Raw genomic sequence first — 18921 nt, forward strand, 5'->3', positions numbered from 1 at the left:
CCTCCCTGTCCACGCGGGAATGCCTCCACGCATCCAGGGTGTCGCGGGCATCGCAGACAGGACCGACGCGCTGTTGGACGGATGGTGCTCCACCGCCTGCACGCGGTGGGGTCCGTCGAGCGGGTGCGGCCCAGTTGATATGAACCTGCTAGGGTTGATTCCCGATCTTTCGATGAGAGAGGCATGGATAACTCGATTGGTGGATGGAGACGACGTTCACGGCCCGACTACAGCCTTCCAAGCTGCGCCTTAGCAACCGATACACCACCTCCAATGGCTGCCGCGATCTTGTGGAGCGCGTCACCCAGCCACTAGGGCACTCGTCCTGCAAGCAATCGAAGAACAAGCAAGAACAAGTATAACAAGCAACTCAATTGCAAATATAGAGATGGAAACCAATCTGAACTCACAAAGTTGGGGTTCTGAATCGAGTAGAACGGATGGTCTAGTCGACACACACGTCTACAAGGAAGTAGCAATGGCTAAACTTTCAACAAAACAAAACCCAATCTGTTCGTGGCGGCTCTAATCCTTATTAATACCTAGGAGGACGACCAGGGGGGTGTTGGGGTCGTGCTCCAACCCTAGGACACGTCCCTAATGGACCCAACTTGATACACGGCCCATCGGGCCAAAATAGGGCGACGCAGCACCTGTGGACAGAAAACCTCTCGGTAGTATTTCGATGATTGCGGTCGCCTCAGACTAGATATGGACATGAGTCCGGATCCATATGAAAATAGACTTCATAAGGATTCCAAAGAGTACTTGAACGCCTAAAACGGAGTCCGGATGAGGTCGTGGCGGTCGTTGCAAGTTGGGCCAGAACTGTAGTCCGAATCCAGCACCAAAACGTGTTGGATTGGATCTCTTTCTTTCCTTGGGCCAAAAGTGACGTGGTGGCCTGGTGGAGGACGTTAGGAATACTTGGACTTGGCCCCCAATCTACTTCTTTGGTCCTCCATGCCTTCCATGTGTGTTTAACACTATTTTTGATCCATGTATGTATTTCTGAAATTGACAACGAATACACATCATGGTGCAGCATCAATTCATCAAATGTGTCACATATAATTATGATAAAGAATCGTTTCACCTCGGAGTCAAAAGATGCCAATATGGTTGTATCCAAGCATGTGATGTCCTCATCACCAGTTCCCCCCTGGGGGAGGCTGGTGGACAGACTCCCCCACGTCTTTCGGGAGGCGCGGTGGGTGCCGCCCTGCTGGCGTTGTGCCCACGTCGCCGCGATGCGGAGCTCTCCGCCTGCTGGACTGCGGCGCACTCCAGCAGGTTGCGCACCTCCTGGTGAGCCTACCGCTCCTCGGGCGTAGCTCGCTCAGGGAGTCGTCGAAGTAGGGCCACTGCGGCGGCGATGTTCTGGCTAGCGCGTGCGAAGAGTTGAGGGCGATCCTCATCCTCGCAGATGCGCCGCTAGACATCGCGCGCTCGTTGACGCGCCCCGCCTTCGTTGCATGGGTTCGCGACCTCCTGATTGGCGTCGTGCGCGCCACCGGCAGATGTGGCCGTTCCGTGACCCTGGCGAGGTTGATGAGGACATCACCTCGGAGTCAAAAGATGCCAATATGGTTGTATCCAAACAGGTGATGTCCTCATCATAATGATGAGGACATCACCTGTTCAGATACAACCACATTAGTAACTTTTGATTCACAGGTGAAACAATTCTTTACCATGATTGTATTTGATACATTTGATGAATCGATGTTGCACCATGATGTGTGTTCGTTGTCAATTTCAGAAATACATACATGGATAAAAAATAGTGTTAAACACACATGGAAGGCATGGAGGACCAAAGAAGTAGATTGGGGGCCAAGTCCAAGTATTCCTAACGTCCTCCACCAGGCCACCACGTCACTTTTGGCCCAAGGAAAGAAAGAGATCCAATCCAACACGTTTTGGTGCTGGATTCGGACTACAGTTCTGACCCAACTTGCAACGACCGCCACGACCTCATCCGGACACCGTTTTGGGCGTTCAAGTACTCCTTGGAATCCTTATGAAGTCTATTTTCATATGGATCCGGACTCATGTACATATCTGTTCTGAGGCGACCGCAATCATCGAAATACTACCGAGAGGTTTTCTGTCCACAGGTGCTGCGTCGCCCTATTTTGGCCCGATGGGCCGTGTATCAAGTTGGGTCCATTAGGGACGTGTCCTAGGGTTGGAGCACGACCCCAACACCCCCCTGGTCATCCTCCTAGGCATTAATAAGGATTAGAGCCGCCACAAACAGATGGGGGTTTTGTTTTGATGTAAGTTTAGCCATTGCTACTTCCTTGTAGACGCGTGTGTCGACTAGACCATCCGTTCTACTCGATTCGGAACCCCAACTTTATCAATTTCAGATTGGTTTCCATCTCTATATTTGCAATTGAGTTGCTTGTTCTACTTGTTCTTGCTTGTTCTTCGATTGCTTGCAGGACGAGTGCCCTAGTGGCCGGGTGACGCGCTCCACAAGATCGCGGCAGCCATTGGAGGTGGTGTATCGGTTGCTAAGGCGCAGCTTGGAAGGCTGTAGTCGGGCCGTGAACGTCGTCTCCATCCACCAATCGAGTTATCCACGCCTCTCTCATCGAAAGATCGGGAATCAACCCTAGCGGGTTCATATCAGTTGGTAATCAGAGCAAGGTTTATCGGTGAGAGACTTCTAGTTCTTTGCTGTTTTTAATTTCCTATAGTCCAGAAAAGGCCAAAAAAATTAGTAGCTTAGTTCTCCATAATCCCAAAAAACCCTTTGAGCCTTTTACTATTACTACTTAGTTAGGGCTTATTGAATTAACGGTTGCATCGTCGTGTCAAGTTGCTGGTCTTAGCGTCTAGTCGTTTAGAGTTTCGAGTTCTTGTCACGTTTGTGTCACTATCGCAGATTCGAGTTTATTTGTTTCTCTCCACAAATCAGATTGGATTTTCCAAATTCCTTTGTTTTGTTTACCACTATTAACGAAATCACATCCTTGGAGCTTTCATCCACGTCCATACTTCCATCTCCAAAAAGAAAATCCCACAAGTTCAAATCAGAATTCGTTTCGGAGTCCTGTTTCATCTTGAGAAGAAAAGCACCATATTTCCTTTGTTAGGAGTCCGAATAAGGAGTTTGAATACAATCTGGAAACCTGAACTTATCCTCTTTCCAACGGATCTGTCCTTGGTCCCAAATTCTTTTTGAGCACTTCGGAATCACCCTGGAGATTTGCATATCTGCTGGATTTGCAAAACAGCCACTTGTTTGACTTTGCTACTGAATCACCCTTTCCAAGGAAATATTTAATTTTTGTAAGTAGCTTGTTATCTCTTGTTGCAAAATTTGAGCTCTGTGCTACTTGGAAAAAAAAAAGAAAAAAAAAACAGAAAGGAAGAAAGAAAGAAAAAAACAGAAAGAAAGAAAGAAAGAAAGACGAGAAGGGTTTTTTCTTTTGTTGTTTTTCCTCTCCTTGTGATCCTTCCTTGCTGCAGCTTAGTGACTTCGTTTGTGTCCAGGCTCGCGTCTCTAGCACGTACTAGCCTAGGACCAGCACAATAACGTCGTTGAGCGTTTGTTCAATTTGCTTGCAACTAACGTGGTTCTAGTACTTCCTTGCTTTAGCCCACCTAGAGCTCCACATATTCGACTACAGCTTGACAGGCTTTTGTTGCTGCGGCATCGATACACTTCACTCCACGGTTGCAGACTTGTTGGTTGCCGTCACCTCCTGTTTGGCTTGGTAAGAACTTGTAAGGGCTTGTTTTTACAAGTTGAGTTTGAGAGAATTACAACCAACACATCATAGTAGTTGACAGGAGGATACATATTATTTTTGTGTTTCTTGTTTCCTACTAACCATGGCAGGTGATACGGAGATTTTGGAGCTGATGAAACTAGACTCTCATATTCAGGGTGTTATTCAACACTTGCCGTTATATGATGGTAAGTTTGATCCTAAAGCTTACATTGATTGGGAGATAAAAGTAGATAATGAATTTGATGAGCATGACCTGTCTGAGAAACAAAAGATTTATATTGCCTCTAATATTTTGACTGAATTTGCCTTGCTACAATGGAAACACATTTGTAGGCGTAAGAAACTTCTAGAATCTTGGGAAGACTTTAAATTTCTTTTTAGAGATGCATTCATTCCTGAATATTATGTTGATTATTTGCTTGCTAAATTAGACAACTTGAGGCAAGGTAGTAGGACTGTGAAAGAATACTTCCATGATTTTAAAATTTGTATCATGTATGGTGGATTAGATGAATGCATGGAAGACGTGATGAGTAGGTTCATGAGAGGGCTCAATTCTGAAATTCGAACTCTGTTAATTAGCAAATCATGTATGCATCTTGCTCAATTGTATTGTCTTGCTCTCAATGTTGAAAAGGAGATTCTATTATCTGTGAATACTTGCAATAATGATGTGACCCATAATGTCCAAAATTTGTCCACCTTGCATGCTAATGACGAGCAACAAATAGTGGAACCCACTGTTGATTTTCCTTTGTCACAAAATGAATTACTTGCTGTTCCTTGTGATAAAGAAGACTTGTGTGATGATGATTCTTTTCCTCCTATGCCACAAGTAACAAATAAGTGTGATACTTTTTGTTTGGAAACATATAAATGTGCTGAAGCAAAGCTTTTTCATCCTATTAGTTGTGCACAAGATGAACTGAATTTGCTATCCTCTTTAAATACTTTGGGTTATATTGAATTTGATGTTCTGTGTAATCTAAGTTGTCTACAAGAGAGACTTAAATTTGATTCTGGTTTGCCAAGCTTTAATCATTGTTCGCTTCATCCAATTGGCAAATATGACAGCAAAGGAGAATATTTGGTGCATAAAGTTTATTTTTGCTCTAATATGAAATATCCTTTTGGGCACCAATACCAAGATCAAATAGAGGGCTGCACTAACACTAATAATGTCTTCCAAAGCTTTTCTAGTTTTTCTCATATGCAACAGTGTAAGGGCAAAGAAGGGGAGCATTATTGGTTGTGGCCATGCAGCATGGTCGTCGCTCCGTGCCCCAACATCAAAACAAGCACCTTCGAATGCCATTGGAGCAAGTCGAGGACGACTTGCAGCCAAGAAGGGGAGAATGATGAGGACATCACCTGTTCAGATACAACCACATTAGTAACTTTTGATTCACAGGTGAAACAATTCTTTACCATGATTGTATTTGATACATTTGATGAATCGATGTTGCACCATGATGTGTGTTCGTTGTCAATTTCAGAAATACATACATGGATAAAAAATAGTGTTAAACACACATGGAAGGCATGGAGGACCAAAGAAGTAGATTGGGGGACAAGTCCAAGTATTCCTAACGTCCTCCACCAGGCCACCACGTCACTTTTGGCCCAAGGAAAGAAAGAGATCCAATCCAACACGTTTTGGTGCTGGATTCGGACTACAGTTCTGGCCCAACTTGCAACGACCGCCACGACCTCATCCGGACACCGTTTTGGGCGTTCAAGTACTCCTTGGAATCCTTATGAAGTCTATTTTCATATGGATCCGGACTCATGTACATATCTGTTCTGAGGCGACCGCAATCATCGAAATACTACCGAGAGGTTTTCTGTCCACAGGTGCTGCGTCGCCCTATTTTGGCCCGATGGGCCGTGTATCAAGTTGGGTCCATTAGGGACGTGTCCTAGGGTTGGAGCACGACCCCAACACCCCCCTGGTCATCCTCCTAGGCATTAATAAGGATTAGAGCCGCCACAAACAGATGGGGGTTTTGTTTTGATGTAAGTTTAGCCATTGCTACTTCCTTGTAGACGCGTGTGTCGACTAGACCATCCGTTCTACTCGATTCGGAACCCCAACTTTATCAATTTCAGATTGGTTTCCATCTCTATATTTGCAATTGAGTTGCTTGTTCTACTTGTTCTTGCTTGTTCTTCGATTGCTTGCAGGACGAGTGCCCTAGTGGCCGGGTGACGCGCTCCACAAGATCGCGGCAGCCATTGGAGGTGGTGTATCGGTTGCTAAGGCGCAGCTTGGAAGGCTATAGTCGGGCCGTGAACGTCGTCTCCATCCACCAATCGAGTTATCCACGCCTCTCTCATCGAAAGATCGGGAATCAACCCTAGCGGGTTCATTTCAGAGGTCCCCAGTTGTAGCTGCGGTGTGCGGTGGGGGAGTGCGCTGTCTCCCTCCGACGCCGTTGTCGTTGGACCCCTCGGAGTGCACGTCGGCCATAAAGCACCCACGCGAGGGGTGGTGGCTCCTGTTGTCGGAGCCAGCGTTGGAGACTGTCCCCGCCACGCCCGCGAACTCGTTGTTCGTGGGTGGCACGATCATGGACCGTGCCAGGAGACGACCGTAAGTCACCACGGCGTTGCGAAGGTCGAAGGGCCACTCCTCCGAAGGAGACCCCGTGGTGCACATCCGGCCGCCCACCACCATTCCGGTGGCGGAGCCAGAGATGACGGGGCAAGCGGGCAGGACAAGGAGAGGAATCAGCTCGATTCCCTCTCCCGTGGCGAGGAAGTCCAAACTCCTGAAGCGGATGTGGGAGCCGGGAGCAAAGCCAATGTCGCGGTTGGCCATCCGAAGCTGGTTGATGAGGACATCACATGCTTGGATACAACCTGGCTTTGATACCAACTAATATGAACCCGCTAGGGTTGATTCCCGATCTTTCGATGAGAGGCGTGGGATTACTCGATTGGTCGATGGAGACGATGTTCACGGCCCGACTACAGCCTTCCAAGCTGCGCCTTAGCAACCGATACACCACCTCCAATGGCTGCCGCGATCTTGTGGAGCGCGTCACCCGGCCACTAGGGCACTCGTCCTGCAAGCAATCGAAGAACAAGCAACTCAATTGCAAATATGGAGATGAAAACCAATCTGAAATCACAAAGTTGGGGTTCTGAATCGAGTAGAACGGATGGTCTAGTCGACACACGCGTCTACAAGGAAGTAGCAATGGCTAAACTTTCAACAAAACAAAACCCAATCTGTTCGTGGCGGAACTAATCCTTATTAATACCTAGGAGGACGACCAGAGGGGTGTTGGGGTCGTGCTCCAACCCTAGGACATGTCCCTAATGGACCCAACTTGATACACGGCCCATTGGGCCAAAATAAGGCGACGCAGCACCTGTGGACAGAAAACCTCTCGGTAGTATTTCGATGATTGCGGCCGACTCCGAGAAGTTATGGATATGATTCCAGATCTATATGAAAATAGACTTCATAAGGATTCCAAGGAGTACTTGAACACCTAAAACGGAGTCCGGATGAGGTCATGGCGGCCGTTGCAAGTTGGGCCAGAGATGCAGTCCGAATCCAGCATCAAAACGTGTTAGATTGGATCTCTTTCTTTCCTTGGGCCAAAAGTGACGTGGTGGCCTGGTGGAGGACGTTAGGAATACTTGGACTTGGCCCCCAATCTACTTCTTTGGTCCTCCATGCCTTCCATGTGTGTTTAACACTATTTTTCATCCATGTATGTATTTCTGAAATTGACAACGAATACACATCATGGTGCAGCATCAATTCATCAAATGTGTCACATATAATTATGATAAAGAATTGTTTCACCTCGGAGTCAAAAGATGCCAATATGGTTGTATCCAAGCATGTGATGTCCTCATCACCGGTGATGTACGCGCAAAGGTCCCCTACCTAGCGTGCCAACTGTCGTTGTCAAGAATTACGAGTCAAGACAATGGCGAGTGAGTTTGTTTTCTATGCACGTAAGGCTCGGATGGTTACGTGAGAGGATACGGGGTTTATACTGGTTCGGGTAGGAATAGCCCTACGTCCAGTGTGGGGAGCTGCTCGTGTTACTCACGCAGGGTCTGTAGTAGGGGTTACAAACGGGCGAGAGAGGGAAGCTGGTCCCAAGTCTCTTGGGTGTGCACTGATGCTCGTATGGAGAGTGTGAGTTGGGGGGTGTTCGGTTAGCTTGAGAGACGTCCCGTGCTCGGTCCCCCCGATCTTCCTTTTATAGCGCAAGGAAGAGACGGGAGTTACAGTTGAGCCAGGAGCCAGGAGAAGTAAAAGAGATAAGCAAGTAAAGCAAAGTAAAGCACAGGGGGAAGGATCGAGTCCCCGGGGTCGCCGCCTTCCCGTCCGATCTCTGTCTCTCGTCAGCGTGACCGCCGGAGGGGGGCGGCTGTCGTTGGGCCCTATCGGCGACCCTCCGGTCGACCGTCGTGGGCGGACGTGTGAGATGTGTGTGGCGTCCGACCGCTGTAGCCATGGTGATGATGTTGTCTGGCCGCCGCAGTTGTACGCGTCGTGGAGGACGGCTAACCTCTGTAGCCCTGCGTGCTGACTAGGAGGCGCGGCCAACATGTCTCTGGCGCTGGACCGAGCGCGAAACCGGGCGGCACTCCCTCCTGTGCTAGGGGGCGCGGGTGATGAGTGCCCTACTACGAGCAGGGGAGGTAGCGGATTAGGACGGTGCCACTGTAGCCTGTGCGGTCGTGGCTACAGTGTACCGCCCGAATACTGTGGCAGGTCACGTCGAGGAGCGCAGGCGCCTTTCTACGCGCCAGAGTCGCATCGCATTTATGGCGAGGTTGGTGGGGGCCCACGAGACTTGCGCTCACGTCCGCCAATCTGCGCCTGTCCTCGGGCGAGGCGAAGTCCTGTCTGGTGGGCCCGGATGCGTCCGACCCCTTGCGCTCGAGGTCGGGTGAGGCGGAGCCTTGCGACGAGGGGTCGGGCGTATCCGACCCTAGGACCGTGGGTCGGGCGAGGCGGAGCCTTGCGGCAAGGGGTCGGGCGTATCCGACCTTGGGGCCGTGGGTCGGGCGAAGCGAAGTGGAATTCTCCTCGTCCATGCCGAGTCGGCGGAGGTTACTGTCGCCGCAGGTGGGTCCGGGCCCTTATGACTGCTGATTAAGGAGCATAAGGAGGTCGTTAATATTTCCCCCCAACACAACCATAAGTGTACCCACCCTTGCTAACTGTTACTCAGAAGGAGGTGTGTGAAATTATTGAAGATGATGTTAGGCGTACGCGACCCCAGTCGATTGCTCGTGAAGCTTGGAGCCTTCATTTCCATAATTAAACTATATATCTTGATAGACTAGTAAGTTATTATTTATATTTCTTTAGGTGATACTATTGCTGTTATTCACTGATGATGTCACTATATGTATGAAAGTTGCTTATATAAGTAGAACTTGGTTTTGTTTTAAATTAGGTGCGACGTATGCTCAGGTGAGGAATGTGTCAATGCAGGGATTCGGTGTTACACTGATGCATCAATTCCATCAGAGAACCAAATTGTTGGACCTACACCGGCTGGACTAGGGATTTACATCCATGATCCCCATCACCCGGACCGCCCGGCCATTATCATCAAGGCACAGGTCAACAACATGAGCACTCCATCGTAGGCAGAAGCCCAGGCTATGCTACTTGCAGCCAAGCTACAAAATGTCGCTTACTACACAGATTGTCAGACACTCGCTGCCACTCTTGGGGGCGTTTGGATACCAGGGGCTAAACTTTAGCCATGTCATATCGGATGTTCGGATACTAATTAGGGGGATTAAACATAAGCTAATTACAAAACTAATTGCAGAATCCCTAGGCTAAATCGCGAGACGAATATATTAAGCCTAATTAATCCATCATTAGCGAATGGTTACTGTAGCACCACATTATCAAATCATGGACTAATTAGGCTTAATAGATTCATCTCGTGATTTAGCCTAGAGGTTGTGTAATTAGTTTTGTAATTAGTCTAGGTTTAATACTCCTAATTAATGTCCAACATTCGATGCGACGGGGACTAAAATTTAATCCCCTCCTCCTAAACACCCCTTAGTTCTCCTGATCATTTGGCCCAGCCAGGCCATTGGTCTTTGAGGCCATGTATTGCTGCAATCACTTCCATTACTGATGGAAGTAGAAAGGAATTTATCAAGATCCCTAGAAGCTTCAACCAGATAGCTCATAAATTAGCAAAGCAGGCTAGACAATCTATCCAACGTCAGTGCACTTTTAGTTGTAACTCAACGAGTCACTATGAGTTTTACTCAGTGCTTCAGGCACTCTGTAACACACAATGGGAGAACTTCTCTCTCATCTCTGTACTATGTTGCTAAGGCTTATAAAGTTCATAATTCCTAAAAAAAAGGTCCAAACACCACAAAAAACAGCCGAAAAGCATAAACAAAAATTGGAATAGCAACTACTTGGACCGAACCGAAACCAAACTGGAATCGTAGACCCATTCCGAAGCACCCCACTCCAAACCCTAGCTCAAGCCTCACCCATGGTGCCAGACGCCCTCGCCTCCATTGGCGACCACCCCGTCCCACCGTCCCGCCTTCTTTCGAAGCACCGCCCGCACCGCCGCGCCGCGTCCTCTCGCTCCCCCCTGCCGCCACCGGCGTCGCCAGGGCCCGCGCTCGGCCTGCCCGACCTCACCCTCTGCCATTGCTGCGGCGTCCGCTTCCCAATGCCGCAGCCTGGGGCCAAGCCCAAGCGCCGCCCGGTCCGTCCGCTCAGCTCCCTGTGGCGCATCGTCCTCCTCTGCGCGGAATGCCTCTCCCTCGTCCGCTCCGCGGCCGTCTGCTCCTACTGCCTCTCCCTCGACAACCCCCCGCCCGAGGACTCCACCGTCTCTTGTCGGCGTTGCAAGCATTCCGTGCACCAATCCTGCATCCCAGCCGAACACCGTACATCCCTGATCCAGCCCGTCGAGGTGGAGGATTTCCTCTGCGTCGATTGCTACCCCACCGTGAGACCGAAGATCGGGGGATTCAATTTGGGGCTGAATCTGGAGGGTTACCCCAGGGATCCTACCTCCGTGGCTGGGGGCGACATTCTGAAGTCGCCTTCCAAGGGGGGTAAGGAAGGCGTTAGCACTGGTCAGTTTGTGGGGCGGGGCAGTGGTGATCCGGTTCTGCTGGATGAGGATTTAGCTTTGCAGCTGCATCTGGCGATGAATGGATCACAGAGGATTTCACGTTCAGGGAACTCATGTAGTGGTGCCTCTACTGGCCCAGGCAAGGGGAAGAATGGTGTGGTTGCTGGAAGGGATGGCAATGGAAATCAGGAGATTTGCATAACCAATGTGATGGCTCAGCTTGGCGATGAAGAACCAGGTAGCAACAGGGTGTTAAAGTGTTTTAGGAGATCTGATTCCTTTGTCACAGTGGTTCTTGCGTTAGAATGTGTGAAAGGTAAACATGGCGAGGAGAGCATGAAAGCTAAAAGAAAAGGTCCTTCTGTGACCCTACAGCAGGATGATTTGGTCAATTGCTATAAGAAGAAGTATAGCAAAAGGAGCTCAATTAAGCAGGAAAAAGTTGAATATATTTCAAGTAGGACCATGTGTGATGGGAAGGACATGGATGGTGATCATGGTGTTGCTCCTATGAAATAGACTGCTTGTCAGCTTGTGCCATTTTGAGGTACTGATTTTTTTTTTGCATATTTTTATGCTCTTTCTATTTTCTTTATGGGTGAATAATATATATCATGTATGCCTTTTATGTCACTACTAGAACATTGCGTGGCCTTGTCGTGCGAAATGACCCTCTTGCTAGATGAGTTTCCAATTTTGTAAACAGTAATTGCTATAGTGAGGTGCATTGCCATTTCGTTTTTGTATTTCTAGATCTGATATTTCTTTATCAAAATTGACTATACCAAATAATTTTCATATGGCAGTATATGTTGTAGGGAGAAAAAACAATATTGAGGTATGGATGATTCTATTGAATAAGAAATCAGTATCCAAATCGGAAAAGAAAAGGTTCTATAGTAAAGTTGAACCTAGCACTGCAATCCCATTCTAGTGACATGATCAACTAAAAATATGTATGCAACTTAACATGTTATGATTTTTTGTAGCAAAAAATTAACTACTGCATATGAAGAATGCTATGTTTATCTAAACTGAATTGGCCTATTAAATTTTGGATGTACGCATATAATTATATATGATTGCAGGTTAAGTTAGCCAAGCATTTGCTTGGACACCTGAAAGAGAGAAAGTAGGACATGACAATTCAATATCAAATAAAAAAACTTGGAATGTAATAGCTGCCTTCTCAGTTTATCAATATCAAACCGTGATCAAACTATAATCAAAACTAAAATATTTTTATATCAAACTACATAATACTATCTTATTAAAATCTTACTCTGGAGCTGCGTCTATGCCCATACCTGTAATTCCAATATCTGGTTCTTTTTGAGACAGTATAGGGCTGGCTATGGACCTTTACCAAAGGCAAAATAGAGGTAGCCATTACCAAAGGTACATATGAAACACTATGGAAATAGACAAAGTTTCCTTTAGCTAGAACAATTTTATATTCCAGGAATCTACTTGTGGACTGATATCATATATTCTGAATTTGCCCTTTCATAACATGCCAATTTTTCCAAAAAAGAAAAGCCAAATAAGAAGAATGTTGGCGAATAGCTGCAAAGTGGGTAAGATTACACTGTTTATATGGGTGGTCCAAATATATATAGCTGCAAAATGCTTCCATGTTCTTACATTAATTTTATTTTGTGGGTGAACAGCTCTCTGCCATGGGAATCCATGTCAAGAGAATGTAAAAATGCAATAGCCTAAATAAGTACATCAAAGTTACTGAACACTGAACAGGCAAGATAAACAGATACGTAATCTGAATGAAAGACAACACAGAGCAAGTTGCAGGAAGAGAGCTACCGGACACCTTTTACAGGAAGATTGCATGCCAATGCCCATACTATTAATTGAGGTCAGCTCAGACGTTTCTTGTACATAGTATAAAACTGTAGATGCATTCACCAGAGTGAAAAAAAGGCAAATGCAGATTAATTTGGTCTATTCGCTCACTTGATTAAATAAACCTGGAACAAGGTTACAATAACACCCAATTCTCACATCATGAATCACATACGAATGATGAATCACAAGCCTATTTAGAAAAATGCCATTCCAAGAATAGTCACACAATAGTAACAAAGGATGAACCATGATAATATATTAACAACCATGGTAACCTCACTTTTGTTAAAGTTTATTTTCAAACCTGACATTTTTTTCATATATATATAGCAGTAATTTCATGTTTTGAGCACTGTTCATATCGTCTTGCAAGCATAGTATCATATCATCAGCATACTGAAGAATAGTTACTCCATTGGGAATATATTCTGGAAAAAGTCAGTATTGTTGAAAAAGATACTCTGATTTTGTAATACTGATTGATCCTAATAAAGCACCTTTGATCCAGGAAGGTCTGGGAGCCCTTACCCTTGGGTTTGGATTTTTCATCTAGTTTTTTTCTTGCTTAACTTCCTGGATCTCTTACTCTCAACAACTTGAAAACCCTCATTATCTGAGGAGTCAGACTTCCACTCTACTAATTTGGTCGCCTCCAAGGGGAGCACCTCAGACCCAATCTCCTTTTCCCCTATAGCAAGATCATTATTTCTTTCTTTTAGATTAGCTCTAGCTTTTTCCAAATCTCTTAGCAAATCAAATTGTTCCATTTCTATATTATTAATATCTACACCCGTTTTACCAGATCTAATCACCAATTCAACATTATTGAGAACTGCAAAGGAGTTCTTGGGTTACAGGTGCTTACCTTCCAGGTTTCTCTTCAGAGTAGCTAGCTTGGACTTGTCAGCTATCTTCATTGCTCCCAGTCCTTGCTTCTTCAATCTCTCACTTTGTCTTTTTTGTCCAGGGTCTTTGATCTCTTGCCCACCTTGTTCTTGAGTTGTAGCAGCGCCATCTTCTCGATTTGCCTCATCCACTTTTGTTGAATTTTCATCATTTACTGTACTATCTTTGTTGTCCCCCATCTTCGAGGTCTCAAGTTCTGTTACCTCCTCTTCTATCATTTTGTCCCAATCAGGGGAAAGCTGTGAGGTGTTGTTTTCCTTTTGTTTTCCTTTCGTATTTCCATCCCCTCCTCCTGGACAAGAAACAGCATAATCCTCCTGACTAGACCAGTCTCCCAAGGGCGCTTCCCGACTACCTATATATGGGCTGGGACAGTTATCTCTGCTATCTTCTTCTTCAGGTAAGTTTGCCATCCCCTCAGATGCATAAGCTCTTGCCTGTTGACATTTTGATTCTGTGGTGCTGTTCATCTTTTCAAATAGAGATTTCTCACTGACCTGGCATGTTTGGCCTCAATTACTTCCAGAGATTCAAACTTGAATTTGTGTAAATTGGTACCATATTCATTGATTGCCACTGATGGGCTGTCATTCAAGTGCATTTTCCATATGTTCTTTATTTCTAAATGTTGAAAGGTGCCAAAGCTCAAATGCTCCCCCCAGAGGGGAGATGATATCATTAAAGCACAGCCCCTGGTCTTCGCTTTCCTCATCACTACTTTCCTTCTCTTTACCCTTCATACCGCTATCATATTTTTTGCCTTTGCCATTTGAATATACCCCCCCTCCTGCCGACACCTTTGCCCCTGGTTGTATATCGATTTCCATACTGCTAGGTGCTGTGGGGACATGTTGAGTGTGAGAGAGTTCTATGCTAGCCTTCTTCAAGTTGTTATTTTCTGTCTCAACCATATGACACTGCCCTGTCTGTCCTTCTGGTTGAAAATGAGTTATAGAGCTGGGGCTTGTTTTCGATCAAGCTTTGGCCATTGGTGGCTTCGGATGGCCTATCTCCCTGGGTGTTTGCAGATCCACCTGCCATCATGGTCGTGAACTAGAGAGGTTGAGCTTGCCAGGGTAGAGTTGTGGAAGTGCTGCCATGGTGAGAAAGTGACAGGGGGAAAGAAACAAAGAAGAACAAGGAGAACAAAGAAAGAATGTAAAGGAAAACTCGTGGTCCACACAAACTAGCAGGGACATTGAGGGTATTTTAGATGGAAATGATTAATGAGTGCGGTGGCTGGCAAAGAGCCATATTTTTCCAGTGTCCTACCTAATGCCTCGAAGTTATAGTGTTTTAGGAGCAAAATTGGTCATTTTAACAAAAATAGACTTGTTGGTACATTGTTGCAATGGCATCTTATAGCATTAATATATTTGTTCTATGGGGAAAAAGGTATTAATATGATGTTTGTTATCAAAATCTGACTGCTGATGTTCAAACTATATGTACTGAATTAGAGGACAGTATCGCAGCGGTCAACAATTCAATTATGAAATCTCTGAATAGTGCATGCACAATAATGTTTTGTGTAATATGAAGATTGCTGTGTCTTATAGATTTCCTCATGTTCCATCACTATATGTCTACTTTAGCAGTGTTCTTATATCAAGCAGCAGAAACTGTGGTCATTGATGCTGAAGACTTTAGATTTATATGCGAAATGTACAGTATGCATGCTATATGCCAAATGTACAGTATGCATGCTATATGCCAAATGTACAGTATGCATGCTAAGTTAGTATTCTAGGAATCTGTACATTTCACTGATCTGATTGCTATATATAATCCTTAAAGATCTATGTATCTCGCTACATTCTTCAGTTTCCTATGCCCTACTGATTTGCACGTAGCTTTTGTTGTACATAGGCATACAGAAAATTCTAAAACTGAACAATGAGTCTTTGTTTCCAATAAATGGAAGGGTTATACAGTACATATTTTTGAAATATATAAATATCTGATGAATTATTATATTTTGAGGTTATTGCTGTCAACAGGAGATGGCACGTCAACCAGCAACTAGAGGAATGAACATAGCAACTTTTGATGGTGGCCATGAGTTGATTTATGATGGGACCAACAGCAGCAACCCTTTTTAACAGCTCATACAATCATCAATCAGTGACATTTTGAATTGTAGTTGGTTTTTCCGAATTAGTTTTGCAACAGCTTCTCGTTGTTGAAGAACCTGATGAGGCTTCTGAGGAATTGTGAGGTGAGATGAACCTTACAGCATTAGAATTCTATTTTCAGATAGTGCTCGAATTTCTTGTAGTTTCATAGTCCCAATCCTTCATTTCACCATTTCTCTGCATGCTGTGTTGGTTGAGGACTGGTAGAAAGTGATACTACCATTGCAAGCTAACTTGCTATCCTTTTTATGATGAAGTCATCGATCTTATGTGTCTTTGTGTGGCGTGCAACATCACTTCTTTGAGCATTTATATTTAACATACTTTATTTTAAATATATGTAATTTCTGTGTCGAGGCATCCTTGCTTTTTGAAAAGCCTGTATCGCTGTATCTGTATTGGCATCCATATTATGTATTGAGGCAACATAGGCCCATGCTACTCCTGACTTGTACTATTAGCTGCTATTCAAATATGTAATAGGTGCCCGTGCTACTCCCAACTATAGTACTATTTCTTTACTGCTATTCAAATATGTAATAGGTGCCCACGCTACTCCCAACTGGGGTAGTACTATTTCTTTACTGCTATTCAAATATGTAATAGGCTATATGAGGCAAATGTACGGCAGTGCTAGAGGCGGGCTATTTAGCTTTTTGGTATTGATGATTAAATACAATTTAATCATGTGTTGAACATTCTTAATTTTAATAAATTGAGTGCCTGAAATGATGGTGGTTGTTGATCTTTGTGGTGTTGTGATTACGGTAAAAATGTAGGGGTTGCTAGGAAATTCAGTATAAATTAGTTGTGTTTTACCTTAGTACTAGTTTAAGGCCCTGTTTGAGCTTAGTTGTCACAATCCAGAGGCTGGAACAAACAGCTAGCTTCTACAAAGTTTCTGGATATGCCACTAGCTTGGCAAACAAATGTTTCAATTTAGTACAGAACCTGGGAACAACACTTATCCAATAAATGTTCTACCTTATTCAATACAAGATCCAACATTTAACAATATGCAACTGCAAGTTGTTCATTCTCCTCCTACCTCGCATTTTTTTTTCAAATTTGCAAAAAGCCTAGTAAGTTATCTCACAAACCATGGGAAGAAGTCTATGCTCAGGTCTTTCTTCCCTTATGTAGGTGTCGCCAGCGTCATTTCTGAAGGCAGATGACGATGGAATGCATCTAGAGCTGCTGCCACACCATTCTCATTGCCTATTGCTATGTCCTGTTCCGTGGTTCGTGATTTTACCTTCGGCAAAGTGACATAAATGGATTTATAAGCACAACTCGACCTTGTAAAAGTAGAGGACTGGATCAATGAGAGATAATCACATAAGTGCGTCACGAATGACTGGATGCATATGTTGAAAGGATGAGAAAAGAGTGCTACCTCTGGACCAAGCACAAATTTGATTACATCCTTTAGTGCCCTCTGCCCTGACAGCAAGTTCAGCTATAGGTGTAGACGCAGGACCCACTCGTGCATGAATCTCTCATTCTAGAAGAATTGGTCTCCAAAAATGGCACTACGGTGATAGGATTTACTCCTTCCATATAGGAAATAAAAGTCGTTCTGGGCTACGCTTCATCGATGCGAAAGGAAGTTGGGGGTCGGTTTTTGACGCGTTTGCTCCTGGCAAAATCGTGTTAAAACAAAAAAAAAACACCAACCAAGGGAGTCGAACCCTGCCCACAAGCCTCAAGTCCCACCCACCTGACCAGTCCAGCTACAAATCGTTCTCATCTAGGAATCACCCACAGACATATTTAATAAGGGCAAATATGGAAAAATACCACTTCCTTAATGACTCCTTGGTAAGCACAATCATGTCCTAAACGACTTTTATTTCCTATATGGAGGGAGTACGTGTATAGTCAAGAGCACTTATAAAGGATTGATGGCAGTCGATGCTCCCTCCGTTCAAGAATATAGCTATGTTTAGACTTTTTAAAGTCAAATCTTTTTAACTTTGACCAACAATATCTATAAAAATAATGTATTTTGAATAAAAAATATTATATATTATAGTTGATTTCACAATAAATTTATTAATATCATTTTTATGTTATTAGTTTTTACGAGCAGTCAAAGTTGAAAAAGTTTGACTTTGAAAAAGTCTAAACGTTGCTATATTTTGAGCGAAGGGAGTACTCAGTAGTATAAATGCTCCTCCCGTGGTCCCAAATTATAGGTTGTTGATTTTTTTAACTCATAAATTTAATTACGCACTTAGATATACCTCATGTCTAGATGCACAATAATATCTATGAATTTAAAAAACAAAAAATATAGGTCGTTTTGGCTTTTTAAAATTCTCAAATTTTATTCTTCACTTAGATATACCCTATATCTATATGCACAATAATATCTAAGAATTTACAAAAGCTAAAACGACATATAATTTTGAATGAATTAACTACTTAGCATCTCGTTCCTCATTGCATTGTAGATTATATAATTAGCTTGATGAGGACATCACCTGCTCGGATACAAATACATTAGTAACTTTTGATTCACATGTGAAACAATTCTTTACCATGATTGTATTTGCTACATCTGATGAATTGATGTTGCACCATGATGTGTGTTCATTGTCAATTTCAAAAATACATACGTGGATCAAAAATAGTGTTAAACACACATGGAAGGCATGAAGGACAAAAGAAGTAGATCGGGGGTTCCAACGTCCTCCACCAGGCCACCATGTCACTTTTAGCCTGAGGAAAGAAAGAAATCTAATCCAATACGTTTTGGGGCTGGATTCGGACTGCAGCTCCGTGCCAACTTGCAACGCCCGCCACGACGTCATCCGGACTCCGTTTTTGGCGTTCAAGTACTCTTTTGAATCCTTATGAAGTCTAGTTTCATACGGATTGAGACTCATATCCATATCTTTCCTAAGGCAGTCGCAATAATCAAATTACTACCAATATATTTTTCTATTAAAGGTGCTGCGTCGCCTTATTTTAGCCCGATGGGCCTTGTATCAAGTCAGGTCCAATAAGGACGTGTCCTAGGGTTGGAGCACGACACCAGGACCCTTCTAGCCATCCTCCTAGGTATTAATAAGGATTAGAGCCACCACAAACAGATTGGGTTTTGTTTTGTTGAAAGTTTAACCATTGCTACTTCCTTGTAGACGCGTGCGT

At 44.4% G+C, this 18921-nt stretch overlaps 1 protein-coding gene across 16 annotated transcripts; it reads left to right on the top strand.

The window, feature by feature from the left end:
* The first annotated feature begins 10193 nt into the window (after positions 1 to 10193).
* LOC140222501 (uncharacterized) lies at positions 10194 to 16040 on the top strand. Of its 16 annotated transcripts, XR_011898041.1 has the most exons (4): positions 10194 to 11408; positions 12203 to 12734; positions 13527 to 13581; positions 13692 to 16040. XR_011898041.1 is itself a non-coding variant. In XM_072293185.1 (2 exons), exon 1 carries the CDS (start codon positions 10265 to 10267, stop codon positions 11378 to 11380), a length of 1116 nt encoding a protein of 371 aa, XP_072149286.1. In that variant the 5' UTR covers positions 10194 to 10264; the 3' UTR covers positions 11381 to 11408; positions 12203 to 16040. The 16 variants fall into 16 exon arrangements, 8 of the variants coding, with proteins under 8 accessions (XP_072149286.1, XP_072149287.1, XP_072149288.1 ...); XR_011898039.1 differs by having other exon boundaries at positions 12203 to 14030; positions 15614 to 16040; XR_011898037.1 differs by having other exon boundaries at positions 12203 to 14030; positions 15631 to 16040.
* Positions 16041 to 18921: the final 2881 nt, after the last annotated feature.

The sequence above is a fragment of the Setaria viridis genome, chromosome 4, assembly GCF_005286985.2.
Source record: "Setaria viridis chromosome 4, Setaria_viridis_v4.0, whole genome shotgun sequence".
Lineage (NCBI taxonomy): Eukaryota > Viridiplantae > Streptophyta > Magnoliopsida > Poales > Poaceae > Setaria > Setaria viridis.